The sequence below is a fragment of the Coturnix japonica genome, chromosome 4, assembly GCF_001577835.2.
Source record: "Coturnix japonica isolate 7356 chromosome 4, Coturnix japonica 2.1, whole genome shotgun sequence".
In the NCBI taxonomy this organism is placed as follows: domain Eukaryota; kingdom Metazoa; phylum Chordata; class Aves; order Galliformes; family Phasianidae; genus Coturnix; species Coturnix japonica.
In genome coordinates, this window is record NC_029519.1 from 58584992 (window position 1) to 58609330 (window position 24339).

The following is a 24339-nucleotide window of genomic DNA, read 5'->3' on the forward strand; positions in this document are numbered from 1 at the left end:
CCCCTGTCACGAGACCGTGACATCATGTTACATCACAGCCGCTAAAAGGAAGGGAAAAATTATTGAGAAATAGAGCGGCGCTACGGCAGTACACACAGACAGCGCCATGGAGCTGCTCTGCATTGCCACCATAGGGACATTAACACACCACGGAGACATAAAGAATGCGATGGATAGATTTAATCAAGGACAGCCGCCCGCACATCACATCATTCCCACTGCCCAACATCCCACACCCACACTGTCTGCAGTGAGGATGGGAAGACATATAGCAGCCGTTAATCCTCGTATAATCTCCAAGACACAAAGCATTAGTGGAGATGGCAGTGCCCTTTTGTGTACTACACAGGTAGTGCTTGCTGCTTTTAACAAGGACAACATTATTTTAATTATAAATAACAGCATTTGAGTGTTAGGGGAGGGGAAAAATGTATACAAAGTGTTTCATAGATTAATGCTTTCAAACAGTGTTTCAATGCAGTAGAAGAGCAATGAATGACCAAAGGTTTCATTCTGCCCTGAAAGACAGTTGAAGCACATACATACACAACAGTTAGATGTATATACACACCGAAATGCACCTTTTAAAAACAAACAGCGACTTTAGTGTTTGATTCCCTTATAATACAGACACAGACTTTGCTAGCTTCTCTGTCCCTTTATAGAACCTTAATGAGATTGTGCAATACTGGAGCAGTAGTCTAAAATATCCTGTATAGTGAATTCCATAGTAATTCCTGATCCAGGATAGCAGCGAGCTATCAGCCCTTCAAAGTGCTTGTACTGTCGTATGAACTCATCTTGCATTGAATGCCACACCACCTGCCAACAAAAGCAGATTTTAGCATATGACAACTGGTACAATATACTTACTGCATTAAAATCTCTCAAAGTTTTTTACCCATCAATTTTCTGAAAGATCATTAATATTTACATCACTCCTACCAAGTGCATTACAAAATAGAAAAATAAAATGAGGTCACTTCTCTTCACAGAAAACAACCCAAACCAAGCCTGCATCCATATTCACACTTGAAAGTTTACAGAATGTAACAGAAGATCTGAATGATACGCTACCAGAAAAAGTCAAGCTGAACTATGTTCTACTGCAGCGTACAAGCTAAATTTCATGCCAAGTTAATGGTTCATTTAAATCTAGTTCTTTCTATTTACATCTTACTTTGCAGAATAGAGATCGTTCACTAATGTGTACATTAGTGAATTAGCAATTATTGAATTAACTAAGGAATCACAGAAGGATTTTCTTTCAGAACCATACCACCTTACTTGAAACCAATCTCTTATGATAATCTGTGATTTTATTTATTAAAAACATACAAACCACCCGAAAACAGTTTAAAATTCAGTGTTTTTCAGTATTTTGCTGAAGCCAGGCACATCTCTTCCATCACATAAAAGAAAAAATAAAGGCCTTTCTGCAAGCATACAAGAGATTTTTAAGCCATGACTTAGTTTACCTGAAGTAAGTTTTCTTCTTCACAGAGATGTTTGTCTACCTTCTTGTAAAGATTATCCAATCCCTTCTTGACTTCTTTGCCAGGATACTCCTTTATAACTTTGCGAAGCTCTTGTTTATTAAAAGCCAGTTGATAGCTCACTTCTTCTTCTCGTATACCTTGGGCCACGCGAGCTTCAACGCCTTCAAAAAAATGCTAACAAAACAATAATACTATTAATGATTGTCATAAATACAAACTAATTAAATGCTTCTCAAACTCTACCTTCAACAAAAATGTGGGGAACACACAACAGTTGTTCTGTTTAACAGAAGTTGTGCTCAGCCATAAACATTAAAGAACAGCACACTAATGCAGTACTCGGTAAGTAATAAGGTAAAAAGAAATTAATCATCAATAGAAGCAGTCAAGCTTTCAGATACACTTGTATCTAATACTGAACCAGTCTCAGACTCCTAAGTTAATGTGACCATAGCTTGAGTTAACATCGGATCTTTCAGATAAACTGGCAAAGCATTTGAATTGGAAGTTTTCTACTTAAATCATAACAATACAAGAGCAGTATTATTATTATTATTTTATTATATTTAGTTCATTATTGCCCTATTTTCTCAAGATTCCTCACCATGTAGATCAACATAATAAAAACTGAAAGAAATATGCTTATGAATGTGCATGTAGAACTGTAACATCACTTGAAGCATTGCATTGGCTCTGGACAAGACAGAATTAATTTTCTTCATAGCAGCCTACATGGTGCTGTGCTTTGGACTTGTAGCTCAAACAGCACTGATAACACCACAGCATTTTGGCACAGCAAGACTTTCCACACATGTCCTGTCCTCCTCTTGCCTCCTCCATAGTAGTCTGGAGATGGGCAAGAAGCTGGGAGGGGACACAGCTGGACAGCTGAGAAGCTCCTAAGTGTACTCTTTAGCATACAATGTAATACTCAGCAATAAAAAGTGCAGCTAGAGGAAGAGACGCTGTTTGTCCTCAAGGGTGGCTGTTGTTCAGAAAGAGGTCAACCCACAGAAAGTTAAAAGTGGTAACAAGAAGTGCGAACTAACCATAAGAGAAAGTTGTATATGTACTTTAAAATTATGTAGGGTAGTATATAGCTAGAATGAAGTATACTTACATTTAATTTTTCAAGAGGCTGTCCAAGTGAGTAGACTACATAAGACTGAAGATGTTCGGTGTATTTCAGTTTGGCTTCTTTTTTCTCAGCTTCAAGACAAGAAATTTTCAACCGAGAAAGTGTTGCAAAAATATGATGGAAATTCTCCATCATCACCACATCTCTGGGTGTTTTCTGGCTTTCATTAGCTACTTTTTCAACTAAAAGATAAGGGAAACAAAATATTTAGAACTCCTAAAGGGCAACCAAATTCGGAAGAAAACATAACTGATGAAAAGAAAAAAGTAAGGGATTCTATCACAGTGATAACCATGTGTATGAACGATAATCATAACAGTCACTAAATAAATATTCGAGGGCTTTCAAAAGAAGCATCAGATACATGCAGGCTTTTACTTTTAACCCTCCCAAGTAAAACAGAGCAGGTGTAAGAAATTCTACTTATTGACCCCCTACTGCATCTGCATGCATGCAGGCCAAGGAGACGATGGTTAGAATGCAGATTAATGCAGAATTAATCTAAGAATGCAATTAAACCTCTATGCCCGCTCATCCATCATTTCATTGAGACTATGAAGTAGGAAAACCACCATGAAAAATATTTATGAAGCATACTCCTGGGCACCAAGGTACGAGTCAATATCATCAATTCATTTCAGTTAGATCACTGAAGCACCAATCCCCATCATAATTACTTGTTGAAGCTCATGCTGTACTAGTCAATTATTTTTTTTTCTAAGTTCAACTGAAATCCTTTTAAATTTCTTTTAAAACGTACTTTCCTGAATTCTTCCTACAGTAGTACTTCTATCAATGTATGGTTTGACTGTTAGCGTCTGCCTGGTTTCATCACTTGAACAATCAATTCTAAAGTACTGAATAGTTGGACGCAATCAATGTTGTTAAAATTCACTGCCCTACTAACTTCTACTGACTCTTTATGAACTGTAGTCCACTATATTGTGAAATGATGCATCTTCACAACCTCCTAATGTTCAGAACTCCTGTGCTAGTTTCCTCAAACAAGCTTTATTGCCAGAACTCTTCCCTCTTCCTCAACCTCCCTCAGGGAAAAAGGCAAGTCTCAGTGATTGGGAAGTACTACAGGTCGAGCTGTTTCAAAGGATGTACATAAATCAACATGGAGAGGCCTCTCTGTTGTTTAAAAGGTTATGACCATTTTTCTGGCATTTCACTTCTTTTACTTCACCTTCATCTATTTCTTTTTTGTTAATAACAAGGAGAACAAGACTGTTCTGGTTTTCCAGATCAGAGCTGGAAAAACAGGAAGGGATGGGAGAGGCATTCTACTATGTCAGGAGGACCTCATCTGCTATGATATGGTCAAATTCATAGCCAGAACACAAGGCTACATTAGAACTGAATGAGACAACACAGCACTGAGAAGCTGTACAGCATTAGAATGAAATGACAGGGATTCCATCCTGTCTCATCTCCTCATTTAAGCCAGACTGGTGCAGAAAAGCCAGAAAACCACTTGAGACTTTGGCCTGTAGTGTTGCAGTTCTCTCCCCCCTCCTTCCTGTATCCTTAACCACTTCCCCTGTCATAACCGAAAGTTACTTTGTATATATGTGTTAAGGGAAATATCTACAGTTTGCTTTTAAATATTTCATTTTATCAAAATGTTTCAACTTGCTTCTATAAATTAGGTTGTTTTTTTTTTAACATCAGTGCAATGTTGGTCATGTGGTTTACAATATAGAGTCTTAAAAAAAAAAACATTATCAATTAAACAGAGCAGAATACACCTACACAGGAGGAATTAATAAGTATTACGAAATGGGAAGACCTACCGCTGATAAAAACAGCTCTAATAAGTTTTATATATGCTTTGTCCAGATCTCCTCGTCGTTCTGCATTTTTGAAAATTGATTCAGCAAGGGCTGCAAACTCTTCAAATTCAGCAACAAATGGAAGGATCCCGACTTTACTTTTCTTTGAGATTTTTACTTCATCCATCTGCTTCATTTGATTGCTCTTGAATTGAAACACAGAAGTTATTCTCTACAATACAGTTCCAGACCATAACTAGTAATAACCATAACTAGTAATAGAAAAAAAGTAAACATACTGAAAAAGTAACATGCGTCTAATCAGGGAGATCATTTTATCTTTTAATTATTGTATCTTCACAAATTTGTTAACAGTAAAAACTGTGAAGAAAGAAAGGCAAGTAAAATCTTCAAGACTGAAGTTTATAATCTTCAAGTTTTTATCTTCCTCTGCTTGCTTATTTAGCATTAAGAAAAAAAAATACCACAAACAATGAATCCACAACTTATTCACCAGAAGCAATTAACAAATTATATTTAAGACTTCCATTCCACAACTTCACTTTTCAGCATCAACCCAGCAAATGATTCATTTGGCCACAGAAAGCTTCTTTAATCTCCTGTTGAAATTTTGTTTTTAAGAATAAGCTAAAAAATAATAACTTCCAAGTATCTCAAGCATTCCTCTGACAATGAATGATCAGTGTTACCAAAGTGGCCTGGAGTCAAATGACACTTACAACAATAATAGCAAAAGCAACAGTCACACAAACAAGTATTTGTACTAAGGCTGCCTTATTAAGAATAGCAAACTTTCTCCGTGGCAGAAACTGGCAAATATGTTGGTAGTAGGAGAGAAGTCTTAATGTTTCACAAAAATCTGCGTTTTGTTTAATGATAAAAATACCTGAATGCAAGGAATAAATGTCTATTCAGTATATTACAAAGATTCTGATTTTCCCTTAAGTCTGTGAGGTTGTTTTGGATTGTTTTGGAATGTAAAAAAAAAAAAAAAAAAAAAGTCAGAGCACTATTGATTTTACTTGATTGACTTCAGTAAAAGTTTAAAACAATTACAAAAGTCAGCCAGCTCACATAACTGAAATGTTGAGGACAAGAGGTTGTACGTCCTATGGATAGCTCATCCTTCAGGTAAACTGGGATGGAAAGGGAAGAGGGAAACAACTGCCAATTACTATTTTTTAATAAATATTTTTTAATAAAAAAAGTTTGTCCAATGTAACTGTAGTGCAGACACTCATTTTTGCTTCAAATTAAAACAAAAAGTCTTAAAATCCTAAAATCAAATTGAATAGGTGCAGGCTTCCTAAAGTAATAGAGTTATCTTAAACAGAAAAACTAAAGAACTTACAATGCATTTATCAAAGTTCCTTTTGACAGTCACCAAAACATTTCCGAGTGTTGTGCTGAGAAAGGAAGCTGGGTCCACATTTTGTGCAGTCCAGACGTGATGGCTCATCTTAACTAACATATAAAGGGAATTAAAGCTATCAATCTTGTCCCCCAGTGCTATAAGATTGTTCAGTTCAGGTTCAATACAACGAAATATTTTTGTCATCATTTGTCGGATCATGTCCTTCCTAGGAAAAATACATAAGAAAAATATTACGCTGACAGTTTACTGGATTATTTCAAGTGTTCTTTGATACATGTTTTTTGGATAAATTTATTGCCTGTAGCAATAAATGCAACCAGCATGTCTCATGATTTTCTGAAAGCTGTCTCACTGTAAAAATCAACAGTCACGGGTATGAAATATTCCAACACAAAATTTTCTGTATGGAAACGGCCACACACTTAAATTCAGAATTTTACTAAGCGTATTTCATATATTATGGAGTCTAGTTTCAATTTGCAGTTATGTATTTATTTATTCTACTAAAGACAGAAACATTCATTCCATGAACAAGATTTCTTTTAATATTTGCTGATGTATTAAAGTGACTGCTTACAGATTTAGAGTTTACCATTCATTTTCACTAAAAGGGTGCAATTTGTTATAGAATTTTATAATCCAAAGAAATTCACGCGTAGGCTTAAAAAAGAATAAACAGCATCAGCACATACTCAGATGATACTGGCTGTGGAACACCAGAAATGTAGGAACGAGATAAATTTCCTCCATCCATTTCCTCTGTTTCATTCTGTAAGAACAAGGAGTGTATAGATATATATGTATAAATAAAAAATATATATACACACACGCAGTTGAAAGTTTGTCTTAAATTCTACATACAACTGACAAGGCATGTCTGATGAAAGCACTAAAATCATAAGCTTCCCCCACCCCACTCCAAGTAAATACAATGGTTGGCATGGTTCTGGTATAAGATCTCCAGTATACACACTATATACAATTACTCCCCATTGCCTTCCTACATAATATTATGAAAAGGCATGCTTACTCTGAACATATTGGGAAATAAGACCATGGCAAAAGAAACATGCCAGTTCTTCCTTAAATAACTGTTGTACTGTCAGCAAAAATCCAAATGTTGTTCTAGCTAGCAGACAAAAACAAACTACTCATCACCAAAATCACTTAGTTGCCAGATAAATTCCAACGTTAACTTTTAAATGGGTCTCTTGTGAGACTTGCTCAGTATTTTTAAGTTTTGCCACTGTAGAAAGAGTCATACCGTCGTTGTTCCTGAGATGCTCTGATGTTGCTGTAGTTTGAAAAATTTACTAATGAAGTCCTGTTCTGCCAGACACAGGGGCTCTAGTTCACTTAATACTTGCTCAAAAATCTAAAGAAATCAAACGTTAGAATCAAATCAAAACAAGTAGAAGGTAACTGGTCTATAGAGAAAGTTTGTATCTAACTGCTACAGAAAGGAATAGCAGGTCTTGCACTGAAATAAGAGTATTCATTGTGATTAGGCTTATTGGAAAATGAAGCACTATCTTGGAAATAACGTTAATTAGTCTGAGCTACTGAAGTTCTCAGGTGTTAGACATATTTCCAGCCTATAGTGCTTGCTTAACACAACATTTCTCCATAAATATTTAAGGATTAAGACATGGAATTATTTACACAAGTAAATCCAATGGCAAACCTCTTCTGGAAATTCAGCTGAAAAGGTAATTGAAAAAAATCACTGTTTGCTCAATAGCTTGCAACTCTGTCTATACTAGTCAAACTCGCATTTTCCTAATGGGTGAGAAAAAGTCATAACACTTGTACAAGGCTGTTTTAAAGAAACTTGTGCTTACTGACAAAATGGAACAGAACTCCTGAACACTTGTACTGAGAAAAAGTCAGAGAATCAGCTGAGCTCCTATTTGCTTAAAGATGCACACTGACCCAGTTCAAAAAATATATTTATATTTTTTTAATAATTGAGAAAGATGTGGAACACAGCTCTAAAACACAGGTAAACAGAATTCCTACGCAACATTTTTGCTTTACCTTATCAAATTTTGTTCTATCAGCCACGTCAAGATCAGAAGCAGACATGTTTCCCATATCCAACAGTGAGGATGACTGAGACCTACGATTTCCTGAACTCTGAACAGAGAGTTTATTTAGGCTAGAAGTGGATCCAGTCAATTTTCCAGAGCTTCCATGAAGACCTGTTAAATAGAGAAACCATGAAAGAGGGATGCAAAGCTAGAATAAAATTCTCAAGAACAGGTTCATTACCAAACTTAGGACTACTAGCAACTCTTGATCTTGTAGGTTAAAAATCAAACAACTCACTTTATTCTAGGCTGAAAATGCTCTTCCTATAAATCAGTTATTTTCTCATTACAAAATAAGTGAAATACTTCAGTAAGTTTCAAAGTTTTCTACAATTTAGATATCTAATCCCACATTGTAAATTACAAGAGGTATAAATGGATCTCTCTAAAAGGTATAAAAAGTCAAATACAGGAATACTGGGGTATTGTCCTTGAAGGCTGGGAAGCAAAGATCAAAACCAAAGATCAGTTATGATCTTTGTGAATGTGTACTTTGGAGAAAGCTGCCATAAGAATAATAAATTATTTAAAGGAGGGGAAAAAATAAAAATCAAAAGTTTTATAGACACCTTCTAATTTTAACTTGATCCTTCTTTTTTTGGCTGCATAGCTATTTTGCCTGAGCTACAATCCCAGATTAACTTTGATATTACTCAGATGTTACTTCCATCCCTGTGAGCAAAATTAGTGTTCAGATGTTTCTCCCTGATATTTTACGGCTTTCCCTTACATGGAAATGAGGTGCATTTTTCTGTTGATGTTTGAAGTTTTCTGGAATGCTGAAACAGGATGAAGAAAGCCAGTAACAAAAACAAAGCAAAACAAACAAATAACAAACACAAAACCACAAGAAGTCATCAATATTTGACCCAAATGTAAACTTCTCATACCTCAACCATAAAAAAAACTTGAAGGCAATCCTGCACTTAATTGCTATATTAGCTTCCTGATGTGACTTTCCTTGTCTAGGGGCATATACAAGTCTATGTATCCAATAAAAGCTGAAAGAGTTGGAAACTAAGACAATGTCTTCAGCACAAATGCTTCTTTTAGACCAGCTACCAGCATGGGAAAAGTAAGAGACATTGTCTTTACGTGCAACACTTGTCTATTTCTATCTCGGGCAATCTTGGCTGTCCTTAATTATTTGCCTTGCAAAAACAATGACTCTGCTAATGCTTATTTCATTCTGAACAGAACGCTTTAGCATTAGGTAGGTTTCCCATGACGCAGCACTACATCTTTACATTGACACACATGCACTGACAATACCAACTAATGCGAACTAGTCATACTCACTCTCAGTTTCCTGTTTGACAGCACTTTCTTTTCGAGGCAGTGTAGCTGGGATGGATTAGGTTGCAAGCATCAAAGACAAAGACAAGTTAAAATGCAGTTTGCACAAACCATGCACAAGATGCAAGTTAAGCTCTAACTGGAAAGAAACATGCAAAGAACTATAAGCAGCAAGTAACTACATGGCAAACACATTTAGTTGGAGAGGTATTATCCTACAAATTGAGAGAATCTAAGCTACGTGGAAAACAGTACACTTTATTTATTGAACTTTTTCCTATACAGTGTATCAAGTTCTCCCAAATTGAGAAGTTCTTTGAATTAGAGATTTATAAGAGTAAATATTGCAAAAGACTCAGTTTTCAAGATCAACAAACATACTGATACCGGACAAAGAAATTTAAATGCATTTATATGGTTTTATACTGAGTCAGAAATAATTTACCACCTCTTCAATTAAAAAAAATAAATAAAATAAGAACAGAAACACAGTACTGCAAAAACCATTTGTATATGTAGTAGGTCTAGTTAACCACTTTGGTTGTCAGCAAATCAGGATGCTTACATTGGGAATACATCTCTGTATTCATGCCGCATCAAAAACTGATGACTTCAAATTTGAAGAGGATGAAAACAATGTATTTGTATTAAAAATTGCAAGTGTTTTGTTTTTGGTTTTTTTTTCCCTTTCCTGATTTATGCCAAATAAAACTGTTTCCTCAAGTGAAATTCAAGAGGAAATTAACAGTAAACAGGCACTGCAAAAATTTCCTTACAGCTGTAGAGTACAAAGAGAATCCCTAACCAGTAAAAGGCATTTGCATACATACACTAAAAGCAGTATGTGGTATTAGGAATATTTTGATGAGGATGGATCCCCAAAATGGAGCAGCCAACAGAACCTACTGTGACAGAATGAGAAAATACTTCTAAACGCAACAAACGTCTTAAATAACAGATGTTCTCAAGTAGCCAACACCACTGACAATTTTAATGTTAAACTCAAAGTTAATTCCAGTCTAGTTTTTAAATCTCGGGCTTGGGGCAGTTTTTGAATAAAGAAGTGTAGGTTACATATATTTACTGTATGCATATGCCATGCATTTGTCCCTTTTCTTCATAGTCCCCAGCTTCCAAATGCATGGGACAATATGACAGAACATGAAGAACCTATAGGCAAAGATCAGGCCCAGGACAATCAAAGACATCATACTAGCTTTTGAGAAGCCACATAATGTAAACATATGACAATAACAGCACACTTTCCCCACACTTGATTTTGTGGTATTTAGGTATCAAAGTCTTGGCTTCATCACAAAAATAAAATAATTAATTAAAATAAGGACTATTTAAGACAAGTGTGAATGCTTATGACTTGGATTTCTTTTTTTTCACCATAAAAATGCAGACAAAGAACCTTGCACTAGCACAGAATGCCAGAATTCTCCCAGCATCCCCACTGCGTTTGAGGCATTCCAAGAGCAGTGCTATTCCCAAAGCACACACACCAAAAAAAAGCAGGAACACACACCAACACAGCTTGGAAACAGGTCATCCTCAGTGTCTGAGTACAACTGCAGCATTATAGACCTACACTATTTTCTTACAAGTTTGCTAATAAGAAGTGATATATTTTCAATTAATGCACAACCAGTCACACTGCAATCATTATCTCCACATGGAATGCTTTGTAATTACACATCATTATAAGCTGTTTCAAACTAAATACATAACTTGATATTTAAATTAAGTGAAACCGTATTCATATAACAGCTTTTTAAAACACTGATAATTTGCTTTTCCATCTTTGCAAGTGATACCAATAAAAGCATCATTAGTTCCGAGGAATGAAGTTTTACTGTTCTAATACATTATCAAATTAGCTTGTTGCCCCAAGTAAATGGCCACTGCTATCTATCCATTTTAATGGCACAATTTCCATATATAGCATTAGAATTTGGGGGGAGTTCTCACTTCTAGTTTTGGCTTTGTGATTGGTGCCTACCAGTTTTCACAGGACTGCACAATTGGGCCAAGTTTTCTATGCGAGTCAGTCTCCAGCAAAACTCAAGCAGACAGCTTTGTATGACTGAAAACGTAACACTACAAAAGAAATCAAGCCAAGAGAACTGGTAAAAATATCCTTTGCTATTTTCTTCTTAGACTATTCTGTGCAAAGTTCAAATGTGCTTGAAATTTGCACATACACACAACAGAAGCCTTCTCAAGTGCAGCTCTTGCACTGCTGAATTGAAGGACCTCTTTCTCCAAAATGCCACAACATTTACAGACATCAGGAATATAACTGCTACAAAAACCATTTCATCACAAACACAGATCACAAATGAAGTGCTAGGATATAATGTTTTAAAAGTCACTTTATATTGGGTTTTATTTATAAAAGTGTTCGGTCCTTCCAGTAAGACAGATTTCCAGGCTTTAGGAATTTAACTGTTCTGACAGTGAGACAAGGCACCACTTGTCTTCCATGTCCAACACCTCACCAAGACTAATCCTTCCAGCTACCCGCCCCTCTTACTCAAAGCCTCACCATTATCCCACTTCCTTACTCTCATTACTTTTCTCTATTTTCCAACATCCACACAACCCAAGATAGGCCTGAAATAACTTTTTAGTTCAAACTGCACCTCACTTTTGAATTCAGAGTTTGGAAACAGGCAAACTGTGACATATTGAATATCTTCAACATTTTGAACCCGTTCATTTGAAAATACAATACAGACAATTTATATGTATTTCTATACTGTTGTTGCTACTTATTCAGTTTAGCTTCACTTCCATGCTCATACTAGACATTTTACTTTATGAGGAACACATACTCCTTCAAATAGGAAGACCTACAAGTTATTAAGTATGATATCTAGTTTTTAACTACATAGCAAATCTCACACAAGTTTGCTCATGTAAAATCAGTGTTAAAAACAGCTTTAAGTCTGAAGCCTTAATAAAAGCAGAATAGCAGAAGACATACATAAACACATGTGCTGCTCAGCCTTTCTCTACCTCCAAGAGCTGATTTTCCAAATTTCTTACAATAATAAAATAGGGTGGTTACAATACTAAAATTAAGTGGTAATTTATAAAAATCTTGAGTGTAAATTTAAAATTTGAGAAATATCAGATCCTTCCAACTTGCCCAATTTCACAATAATTCTAATGTAATTCTTTGGCCTTTGGGAAGGTAGAAATACCATCAATCATATTTTTCACCCAACTTACACCTTGCAAAAAGTAAACAATTTTAGACCACTATAAAATTGCCCCAAGATGTTCCAATGAGTATTTTCTAAGTAAATAATAAAAATCAAAGAAAGAAATACGCCTTCCTAGAAGCTTACCAAACTTTTTTCCTTCTTTGGTTGTGCCTGTCATCTTGATCTTGGCAACTTCAAAGAAATCTTTTATTTCCCTTTCATATAGACGTGATAAATAATCCATGTAATTCTTAAATGAAAAATGTAAAGTTAGTTAACAGGAATATATACTTACTTGTTTCGAATACAATTAAATAGATCTTAAAATAAAACAGCATGACAGTGCAAGTTCTACTGAATAACTATTAACTGTTTTGGACTGTACAGATGTATGTCATATGTCCCCAGAAACCACTACTGCACCTCTGCAAGGAAACATGTATAGTGTGACAGATGCAGATAGGATTACAGATGGAAGAGCATTATGGAATTTAATTCAAGAGTAGAATGGGGGGAATTCAGCTCCATTGTTCACAGTCTCAGTGTAGCATGCCACTCCTAAACATCCTCCATTGTCCTCCTTAATTACACCTTCAGCACAAAAACAAAAGACCTGAACAACTTCAGGATGCGCAGTCTTTGTGTGCTTACTATAAGATTCAAAGAATTCCAAATTCAAGTTTGTAACACTGCCAAAGGAAGTTAAGGAACAATCTTCCTCTGACCTCTGAACACTTTTTTCCACTTCATCTAAGCTTTATGCAAGACAGTCAACAATTACATACGCAAAGCCAAAACGTCCCTATTTGACCTACTTTACAAAAAACCTTCTGAAGTTTTTGACAGTCAAATGAAATTAAGAGAATAAAGGCTGTTGAGATAAAAATGTCATAAAGGTGAACAAGCACATCAACATGAAAATAGCTTAATTATTTATCTTACTAGACTGTAAAATGGTAAACTGGCTTTACACAGGGGTTAATGTCAAACGACACTTCAGAACAGACAAAACATCTTAGGAAAAAAAAAACAAATACAGGATACTGTCATACAACAACTACTGAACATGACATTTCTTATTCCAAAGAGAAATAAAAGAACAGTGAATTTAGCATGAAGGAATATTAACAGAGCATACACATAGTCACAGGTAACTCTTAAATTTCAAAACAGTCTACTGTGTAAATTCTGTAGCATTAACAAGCACTTCACATACCTTTGTTAACCCTTCATATTTTCCATAATCTGTGTTCTTGAGCCACTCCATGAGTTTTGCATAGCGAAGCAAATCTCTGTGAAATGGATGGTGATTGGGTAGCGTCAACTCAACAGAGTGCTGGGCAAGAGTAGAACTCTGATCGTGACCCTTGAATAAGAGAAAGTATTAAAATAATTCTAGAAGCACAATACAGATGTATTACAGAGGTTCCAAAACTTGAGAAAAGACAGCATACCATTCAGAGAAACAGAAAAAAGACCAAAGTATTAGGGCAGCTCTGAAGTAATGCCTCCCATTTATTCTCTTGGTCAATAACATCAGAGGCAGTGTCAGTGGTATGACTGTAGAAGCTGAACCTCCCTGCCAATATTCTATTGTATGTTGTTGCCATGTGACAAATGGCAGCAAAGGGGTAGTCTGACAAAATGGTATCTGACATGGAAGTGCATATGATTATTATTAAACCAATTTAGTTGCATCTTAAAAGCTTCAGCTGACATACATTCCATCATTGTCTCTGAAGCACACACACATTTTCAGTACACATTTATGAGTTAAGCAGTTTAGGACATGCAGTATAAATCAATCTCTTTAAGAGCAAGCTAAGTTTATACTCCTTTTTGCTCGTGTGCTTCCTGAAAATCAGTACCACTCAAATGAAGATCACTTTATATTTCTTGAACAATCTAAAATTTGGCTGTCATATTCTTGAACTCACAAGATTGCTGGGCAATTCAAGGAGCAATACAACACCACAGCTGTGCACTCTGCTACACAGCTCAACCAGATATAGAGGTAACTCTGTGACACCAGTGTTAATGGAACAGAGGGCTCAGTGTCAAAATGCTGTTCTGAAAACAATCCTGTGGCTAAACTCCAGCAAAAGGCTAATTTCATGAAGTGTAATTACTGCAATATATGATTTCAAATTGGAATCCTGCATTAGCCACATAGTTACTGAATATATACCACAAGTGATCACAGCAGTCATACTTTCTACTGTGATCAAGTATTTTCTGTATTTTACTGTGAACAAGTATTTTCAATAGATCTTCAATAAACTTTTATGAAAACTTGATAAAGAACAAGTGTACAGTTCTCACTCCTATCCTCTGCTGTGCAACAGCATGTGTTTTAATTTTCCACTTCATTAGTTAAAGATAATCTACCTGATGGCTTTCTCGACTCCCTTTGTTAAATCAGAACAAGTACATGCTTCCAGTATAATCTATAAGTCAGTAGGATGAACAATGAGTATATACTACAAATCTATATCATACGAGTTTATACAAAAGAAGTTTGTACTTCTAAACTGTCATACTTAGGCCACAGTGTCCCTGGAACTGCTTCTTCATCTTTGTTCTGAAACAAAGCATGTCTTGCTGATATTAGCAGCTGCTTAGATGTCTGCACATCTTCATTTTGATTTGCTACCTTTGTCTTATTTAGATTATTCCTTTAGTACTTTTTTTTTAATAAACATTCTAAACAAATAATACAACTCTTCATAAGCTAAACTGTTTTGCTTAGATGTTTCAAAACCGTGGGACTCAGAAATAGTTAGTCTGTTCATCAGATTAACAGAACAATACTGTTTGAATGAAGATAAAAAAAATTGTTACATCTGTAACACTTGAATAAAACCTCTGAACAAGGTACTCAATTCTTTTTTCCTCTTCAAAAAGCTTAATGCGAGGCTCATCTATCACAGTTTACTATTCCAGCCAAATCTTGCAGTGATTTTTTTTAACAGCTGATTAATGCTTGATTAGCAACAGCTTTACAGAGGGTAAGTTTATACAGAAGACAATATGAGGTCAAAGTTAGTACCAGAATTAAAAACATACATTTCTTACAACTATGAGTTTGCAGTGTTACTCATTCTTAATAGCGCTGGTAATCTCGTTGACAGTAGTTCACCTCATACGCACAATATTACACTGAAATAGTAATCGTTTACTATTTTTTAATAAAAAAATCCTTGGTGCAGAACATCAGAAAAGACATTCTGTTGAAAAGCTGCTTTCATCTGCAAATCTAAGATTCAGATTTCATTTGTGAGTACCTTTACATTGGATAATTTCTATTTGATCATCATTTAAGGCCAGGACAGATGGCCTGCACTCTGCTTTTCCAAACACAACAAGTCATGGGAGAAATGTACTTTCTTACAAATAGAGCTAAGGATAAAAAATTCAACATGCTATAGAACTCTAACTTCTCTGCAGAAGAAAACGTAGGAAACACTTTTCTACCATTAAAAGAAAAACAGACTTGTACTCTCAAATGCTATTTCCTATGCATTTTTCCAGCATAACTCTATTCCACCTCCTGCTTGCAGACTAAAAAAAAAAAAAAAAAAAAAGCAAAAGTTCAGTTGCATTAATATGTAGAAAAACTGAGTTAAGGGTTTGTTTACAAATACTACTGTTTCACACCACTGTACAGTTATACACATACTACAATTTTCTGAAAGTAAATGTGCCTACGCAAACTTTGGAGATCAGAAGAATGTTTATCTAACAAGAAAATAAACACTGCTGGTAAAAGCACTGGAACTGAGAGGATGCAAGTCTGATATTCTGCAATCAATAAGGATTTCTTATTGTAAATACAAAGATGCAGCTGCTAGTTGGGTAAGTCAAGCTCAAAAAAATTAGTTGGAGAAGCTCGTATGAAAGCCAATGTACTCACTGGAACTGAAAGATAGGAAGACTTGTTATAGAGTTGAAAGAAGGTCTGAGTAAACTAATTGGAGATAAGAAACAAAAACAAACAATAAAGAAATAAAAAGATAGAAAAAGATAGAAAAGACATCCAGCCCTTAGGAAACAAACCTCAGGACACTGATATATGAATATCTTCAGTAAAGGCTCAAAAATCAGGGTTTAAGCATTACCTTCCTTCCTTTTTAGCCCTTGAAATCCAGAAAGAACTCTGATCTCTACAGCCTCTACGGCCCATGAAACTTAATGGCTTTTTTCCAATTGGTCAAGCCTTAAAGTTAAAATAAATACTTATATTTGACACAATTTGCTTAGCTAAGACACCAAATCCGCTACAGAGAATTATTTTTGTAAGAGACTTCTGTAGTCCCTATAGTTTGACTTGTTTAGTAATACCTCTGTCCAAAGTACCTCACAACTGCTTCGAACTGCTAGTTAGGATCACAAAATACACCCAATTTTAGGTTGTGTTCCTTGTCAGGAGAAGTTCAGGATTGAAAATTTTATACGTAACAATAAGAAATAATACCTGCTGAACAAATACGCTGTTCAAATGGCTGGCAAGTCTCCGTGCAAACTGCTCACGCAAGTCACTAAATCGCTGCTGTTGCTGTTTGACTGCATGAAGCATATCATGCCCTAAAAACAAAAAGAATTTACAGAGTACAAACATATATACTAACATACTGCATTTGGGAACCAGAAGGACAAAAGGTCACAATCCCTTCTGGATGTGGAAACAACATCTGAGACTGGTTGGAAAAGCACACAGAATAAAAACACTACCACAGTAAATTCTATGTTAGCTTGTAGTCTGTCAAAAACATTACCTGGATGAAGAGATACATTCATACACTGCAGAAGGGCATCTGCTGCATTAGTGCAGGCCTCAATGCCTCGAGAAGATGTCAGATCCCCCTCCTGAAGGGCCTTTATATGACCTTTAGCCAAATCCATGTGATTCTAAAAAGCAACAGATTTCCTTAAGAGAAAAGTAGGTTACAGCTTGCTATTCTGCTAAACCAAGAACAATAAATACAATTCCTCTATTACTAATCTTTATGAAGTGAGTGCAATAATAAAGCAGAAAAAATAAACCAATGTTAAAGAACATTCACGTACAGATGTCAGAGAGGGTAGCAACTTAAAATAAATCTATACCAAATGTGAACAGACACAGTAAACACCATAAAAACACTTACCACTAAGAACTCTATCTCTGACAGTAGCTTCACATTATTTGTGTTGCTGAGATGGATTAGGTGATTACTTTCTGAAATTTGATCCATTTGCTCTTTTACACTCTGAAGCATTTCTTCATAACTGCTTAATTTTAACTCAATTTGGTCCACTTCCTTTAGAGCTTCATCCAGTAACTTCATCAAGATATTCACCTGTTTCTCTGAGGCCATAATTGACTGGATATTTGCCTGTACAGAAAATTATACTGTAAGATTTTGAGACATTTTTGCACTTCAAAAGCATTTTGATATTCTCTTCTATCTACACCTATGGACACAAACATCAATGTCTATTCTCCCTGAACTTCCACCTTCATGAAAACTATATATAGAGTATATCCTTTTTATCTCCTCTACTGGTTATGTGAAAGTTTGCAATTTATTTCAGAGGGTCTGGAAGGTGAATAATAACATACAGGATATAGTTCTTCTTAGGAGAAAATAAATATTTAAATATGTAGCAAAATGTTAGCTACCTTTTCTGAAAACACTACATAGTCAGTATCATGTCATTAGTGTCATGCTAATATGCTTTACATCAGACAAATGCTTACCCCATCTAGAACTTGCAGCTCTCTGGACAACTTCTCTGCAAAGGCTTCAGCATTAGAGATAGCGTATTCACACCCCTCCATCATTATTTCAATATCCTGTTCTTCTCTTGCATTTAATTCCTGGTATTCATCCACTGCCTCTTCATCACCTCCTGCTACACTTTGATTTTCTCCACTTGGAACTGATTCTTGTGTAGAGGAAGAAAGTAAAACACGTTACCAAAAGCAGAAAGTCAAAAGCATTTTAAGCATACTGACGTACATTCAACTATATTTAAATAAATGAATAAATCAAATCACTTTCATAACAAGCATCTGCTACCTACAGACACTTTTTGCAAGTCTTCCAGAGTTTCATTAAGATTTCCAGAACTGGTTCTCTATAGCAATGTTTTTCAAATTATGCAACGTAAGTAAAATACAAATAGTCAGCTTCCTTTACTGCATGTAAAAAAAGGGCACAGAGACTCTGTTCATTCACTTCTCATGCTGGAAATCAACATCAGAATACATAGCAGTATTATTCTAGAATTGCTAGCAGAAGACTGCTAGAAATCCGACTCTTTTGGTAGACTGAACATAATGAAATACACTGAAGTTAAATACATCTTTAGCATCAAGACAAGTTGCACAGCAGGAAAAGCAGTACTGAAGTGAAAGTTACATAACAGTGCCTTTGAAGAAAAAAGTTCCTGTGGCAGCATTTAATTCAAACAGTCACCCAATGACTGAAAAATGATGTATACAGTGTTAACACAGTCTAAGCAGAAACCACGTAGGCAACCTGAAGCATCACTTATCTCTACTAACTTCATAAGCTACTTAAAGCCCTTTTTTCAAAGAGAGTAAGAGGAAAAGCACATTATTGAATAAAAGAATGCTTACGTAGCAGAATAAAGGAAAAAGGTGTTACGCACCTTCTGCGACTTTAGGCAGTTCTGGAGAATTAAAAGGTATGGAAAAGCAGAGGGAAAGGAAGCAAAGAATGTTAGCTAGGCAAAGCATGAACACTGTGTATATTTCTAGGAGGCAGTAAGTTGGAATGGCTTAATATCACAAGGGCTTGAAGAGGTGGAGGCCAGCTATGAAAAATTTTAGCATGCAACTTAAGTATCACTTTTTAATGCATTCTTATAATTCAGGGCAAGTTAGAACTGGAAGAAAAGAAGATTTTTTTACATGCTTACAACTATCAAGCCTCACAGGTTGATTTGATTCTGTTCAGAAAGGTGATGTCTCAGAAATACAATAAACTCCTCAATATTAAGATTTCATTAATCAAGTATTTTGACCCAGTTAACAGATTTATGGTATCTAGTTTTCTGTTGGAAAATCTGTTTATCTAGTCTTCTTGCTCATGTTAAAACTTCAGAACTATAAGGGAATAAAATTGAATAGAAAAGAAATAAGGGTTAGAATTTTATTTTTATTTTTTTAGTGCATCCACTTAATACTAGTAATTATTATAATTTGCATTTAACATGCAGATATTGAAGAAATTGTATAAATTTACCTTCCAAAAGTTGTGAACTAACATTAATAAAGTCAATTTTCTTTCTAAGGTATCTCTGATTGAGCTTCCAGATACATGAAATGAAAGTGTTCTTCTCCACTGCACTGCTTGCAACCCATTTGTATACTTTGTCAAAATGCAAATCAAATTCAGGATTCTCCTGCAAAAGACAAGATATGTTACAGGCCCCACAAACAAAATTCTCTGAGCTGCAGAGTTGTTTACTGAGATAGTATAAAATGAAACCACACACATGCCAACCTCATGTGCCTTAATGAACAAAACAAACCCCAAAATACAAGCAATGAATACAGTATATTCTCAAGGAAGATGAGGTAACAATATAATGCTCAGAAACACTATCCTCAAAATGATTAAGTGCCTTGTGTTAGCCTCCTGATGCCAGAATGGGTAGCTGGAATTACTGACAACACAAAACATAACTCAAGGAGACTTAGGGAGTAGGCAAGAGGAGAAGCTTATTAACACATCAGGACTATATACTTTCCACATGCCTCCAACTTCATGATTTAGAAGCTTTTAAGAGCTCACCTACAAACTTACACACTCCTCATTAAAAACATTTCTGTGTTCTTGTGGCTCAGTATCAACAGCAAGGTGGTCCTAATTTAAGGGGCAACTAAGAATGGAATAGTAGATTACATAAGGCATGAAGCAGAAAAAGAGTATTGATTCTTAGCATAAACTCTGTACAGTCACTGAGAGACCAGTGTAATAAACCAAGCAGATGTTCAGCGTATTGCTGTTGGGGCATATCTAGATTTACTCAGTTTAACAGGGTTATATTATTGAGAAGCCTGGAAGAAAATGCAGGTATAATAACCACAGGAATGTATGATCTTAAACCCAAACAAATACGTTATTACACTAAGCTTCAGAGCAATTGGTTTCAGGGAAGTCAACATTGATTTGGAACCAAAAGGATGTTCTTAGCCAAGCGTTAACCCCCCCCAAAAAAGTTACACATACTTTAACAGCATCTTTGGCATCAACAACAGCGAGGTCTCGAAGTGCCCACGCAGTCTGCCGCTTGTAGAAATCTCCCTTGTCAGATTTTTTCACCTTTACCACATTTACTTGCACCGGTCGTTCTGTTGTCACTGTTAAGTACAAAAGTAATTTCAGAATGCAGAAAGTAACATCCATTTCTGCTGTATTTCAAATTCCAAATAGAATTATTTGTAGGGGAGTTCAGCTCCTGTGCTTTCCCAGAGCCCCCTGCCTTGAATTCTATTCAGCATTCCTTGTTGCACCTTATTTACACTGATCGGCCTAGAAGTCTACCAGGTGTCCCTTCTGAGCACAAAATAAAGCTTGCTGCAAAAGCTCACTAGTCTCACATAAATAACTGTTAATTTTCCATTACAAATTCCATGGAGATCTAGGAGTAAAAGTACAAAGCTTTCCTTCTTTCTTAATAGAAGCAATAATACAAGTGTAAGCTACAATTGATTTTCTCCACTAGAAATGGGCACTATTTATAAAGGGCAAGAATTAATGCTGTAATGTGTTGTAAATTAAACTAAGAAAAATGCAACTGGATAAAAAAGGCAAAGACACACAATACAGCGCAATATTGCAACATACCTGTGGCACACAAAAAGCAGTTTCTTTTCTTCTTGCCTGCTTTGCACACGTTCACAATGCTCAGCAGGCGTTCATCATTGGGAGTGAAAATATCCCTCTGTAAGGCGTGCTTGATTGCAGTCATTTTCTCTCAACTGAAATATTTTATGAAGTCATAACATATTCAGGCACATTTAACACACCCAATGCAACATGGCTCTTAAGCTTCAGAAAGGGAGCTTTAGGATTCTTTGTTTTGTTACTAATGTTTTGCAAAGACCTACTTCAGTGCTCCTGCCAGAACATACTACTAAATGGAATAGGCAGTTCTCAGTCCCCTTTATCCTCACATAAGGGCCTATCAATCGTTACAGTAATGCCGAATAATTTATTCATCTGATTCAATACAGATCCTCTCATTACAGAGATTGCTCCAGGAAGAGTAAGATGGGCAACACAAACATGTTTCAATGCTTTTATTTAAAAGGAGTTCCAGTATAGCTTGCAACCTAAAATTCTAGCATGCTAAGAACACGAACCACACACATTGCATGCTGCAGTTACATTTTAGGTTGTTTTTCCCTTGGAGATGCATGGGTTGCACTCTCTAACAAACACGTAGCAAACGAAACAGGGTTCCCTTGGAAATTGAAACAGAAAAGGCACTGACTTTACTGCCTACAGTCTTTTGTGGCCCACCACATCTCTCAACTTAGGGAATTTGGCAATTTTAAAGATCACTTACCAAAAACTATGAGAAAACAGAAGCCAACATACCAAGCTGGAACCAGTACTGTCAAGTACTTGCCACAACATCTGAACCAACGCTGTTCACGACACCCCTATGCCACTGCAATACCCTTGTTAGTTGTTAGCCAGGTGTTCCTATGTTCCTTCCCCTTCATCAAGCTCCAGGGCAGGCTTCTGTTTCCATATTGTACCAGGCTGTGCTTTCCTGACTCATCAGCAGGAGCCCAAATATGACCACACTAAGTGCTGACAACCTCCTGTGTTTCACAAACGCCACCTTTTCCTCCTGGTTTAGGATTTCCCCTCCTGTGCTGCAGTACAATCCCATTCTTTATACACGAGTACCGCTGTCCCATAGGAACACGGAACTAAGCCGGAGATAAAGCTGCTTCCTCAAAACACCACCAGTCCCTATGAAACCCCCTTAGACAGTGCTGTATGTTTCTCCCATCAGTGCCGGTACAAACACGGCCTCTTCTACATAACATCTGTCAGACACAAAATCCTGCCAGGCCCCGACCCTCCCCGCGGGCCGCAGGCACAGCCGAGCCGACGACAGAGACAAGGCCCCGCGAGGAGCACCCCGAGCACGCAACGCGAGGAGGGGTGGGGGATATACGGGGTGCGCCGGTACCGCCCCGCTCTCACCGCAGCGCCGGGACGGACCGGGACCAGCCGTGGACACGGAACCGCACTGCGACCGCACCTTCACTTCCGCCCGTGTGACCACGCAGCGCCCCCTACCGCCGCGGGGGTGTAACGACAGCAAAGGCCGCGGAGGGGGAGGGAGGAGCGAGTACCGAGGGGCGGGCGGCCAAGCTGAGGCATAGAGACGCAGCATCATTAGGGTGTGGAACTTCTTTCAGTTGTAGTTCAACCAGTGCTTGAAATGCAAAGACATGGAGATTTTGTTAAGGGTCCAGAGGAGGGCCACGAAGATGATCAGGGGGCTGGAGCACCACCCCTATGAGGACAGGCTGAGGGAGTTGGGCTTGTTCAGCCTGGAGAAGAGAAGGTTATGGGGTGACCTCATTGCAGCCTTTCAATACCTGAAGGGAACTTACTCCCAGGAGGGGAGTAAACTCTTGGAAAGAGCTGACAATAGCAGGACACGGGGAAATGGTTTTAAGTTAAAAGAGGGAAGATTTAGGTTGGATGTTAGGGGGAAGTTCTAGGAGAGTGGTTAGGCCCTGGAACAGGCTGCCCAGTGAGGTTGTGGATGCCCCGTCCTTGGAGGTGTTCAGTGCCAGGTTGGACGGGGCCCTGGGCAACCTGATCAAGTAAATGTGTATGTTTGGTGGCCCTGCCAGGCAGGGGGGTTGGAACTACGTGATCCTTGAGGTCCCTTCCAACCCGGGTCATTCTGTGATTTGGTGATATTCAAAACCCACCTGAATGCTTCCCTGTACAACTTACTGTGGGGGACCTGCTTTAGTTGGACTGGATGATGTCCAGAGGTCCCTTCCAACCTCTACACTTATGTGATTCTGTCATTAGTGCCAGCTCATGTTCTATAGCCCTCCTGGGGTCCCTCCTCACCTGCAGATCTCCTCTCAGTCCCTTGAAGCAGATCAAAACGCTCACACCTTCCAATAGCACAACTGCAGGTGTAGGAGGGGAACAGTCTGTCTGCCAAAGTTAAAGCTGTTCATGTCACTCAATATAACTTCTTTGAGAAGGGGCTGCCTTCAAGATCAGATTGAGTTGATAAGCCTACAAAAGGAGCTGCCCATGCTGTTACTAATCACAGAGATATAGAGATATAGAATCACCAAGGCTGGAACAGACCTCCAAGATCATCCACTCCAAACATCTACCCACCCCCCATATTTCCTCAAGATAAAATGTCCCTTAGTATAATATATAAACGTTTCTTGAACATGGGGATGCTTGGAATACAGACTCTTTGAATGACCTGAGAAGACACTGACTGGCCTCTTGGAGAATGTCCATTTGCTCTGTGAGCTGTGGACTGTACAAAAATTGTAATAAATGGCTTTCTCAAGCCAATCTGTGCTACAGAAGTACCGCATTCTTTATGCTTGCAGTCAGCATGCAGAACATAGCCAGTTCTTTCATGATGTGCAAATCTACCAGGGTCCCCCTCATGTTCTCTTGAATCTTGGTGAAACAATGTTAAAACTGAGTTTGGATGCTCTCCGCACATCTTCCATGCCATCTTTTCCACTGGTGGTCTATCCTTTCTTCCACTAAAGATTACTTTGCTGCAAAATGACCACTTTATTACCACATTTGTCGCATATCTGAACACTCTCTGGTGTGATGTATGTTGTAAGTGTCCTATGCCATGTAGCCCAGTGAACACACTTGACATTT

General features: G+C 37.1%; 1 protein-coding gene across 9 annotated transcripts; it reads right to left on the minus strand.

Annotated features, from left to right (window-relative positions):
- Window positions 1-162: 162 nt before the first annotated feature.
- Window positions 163-22773, minus strand: EXOC1 (exocyst complex component 1). Of its 9 annotated transcripts, none has more exons than XM_015862286.1 (21): window positions 22651-22773; window positions 21274-21407; window positions 20656-20786; window positions 19666-19825; window positions 19070-19090; window positions 18153-18340; window positions 17560-17787; window positions 17188-17320; window positions 16887-16996; window positions 16326-16379; window positions 13629-13778; window positions 12557-12662; window positions 9201-9245; window positions 7849-8012; window positions 7076-7186; window positions 6504-6580; window positions 5788-6016; window positions 4437-4620; window positions 2620-2819; window positions 1479-1673; window positions 163-822 (listed from the first exon to the last, which is right to left on the minus strand). In XM_015862286.1, the coding sequence occupies exons 2-21, from the start codon at window positions 21395-21397 to the stop codon at window positions 670-672; spliced, it is 2763 nt and encodes a 920-aa protein (XP_015717772.1). In that variant the 5' UTR covers window positions 21398-21407; window positions 22651-22773; the 3' UTR covers window positions 163-669. The 9 variants fall into 9 exon arrangements, with proteins under 9 accessions (XP_015717772.1, XP_015717773.1, XP_015717774.1 ...); XM_015862287.2 differs by having other exon boundaries at window positions 22669-22767; XM_015862288.2 differs by lacking the exon at window positions 22651-22773 and adding an exon at window positions 21998-22585.
- Between the last annotated feature and the right edge of the window lie 1566 nt (window positions 22774-24339).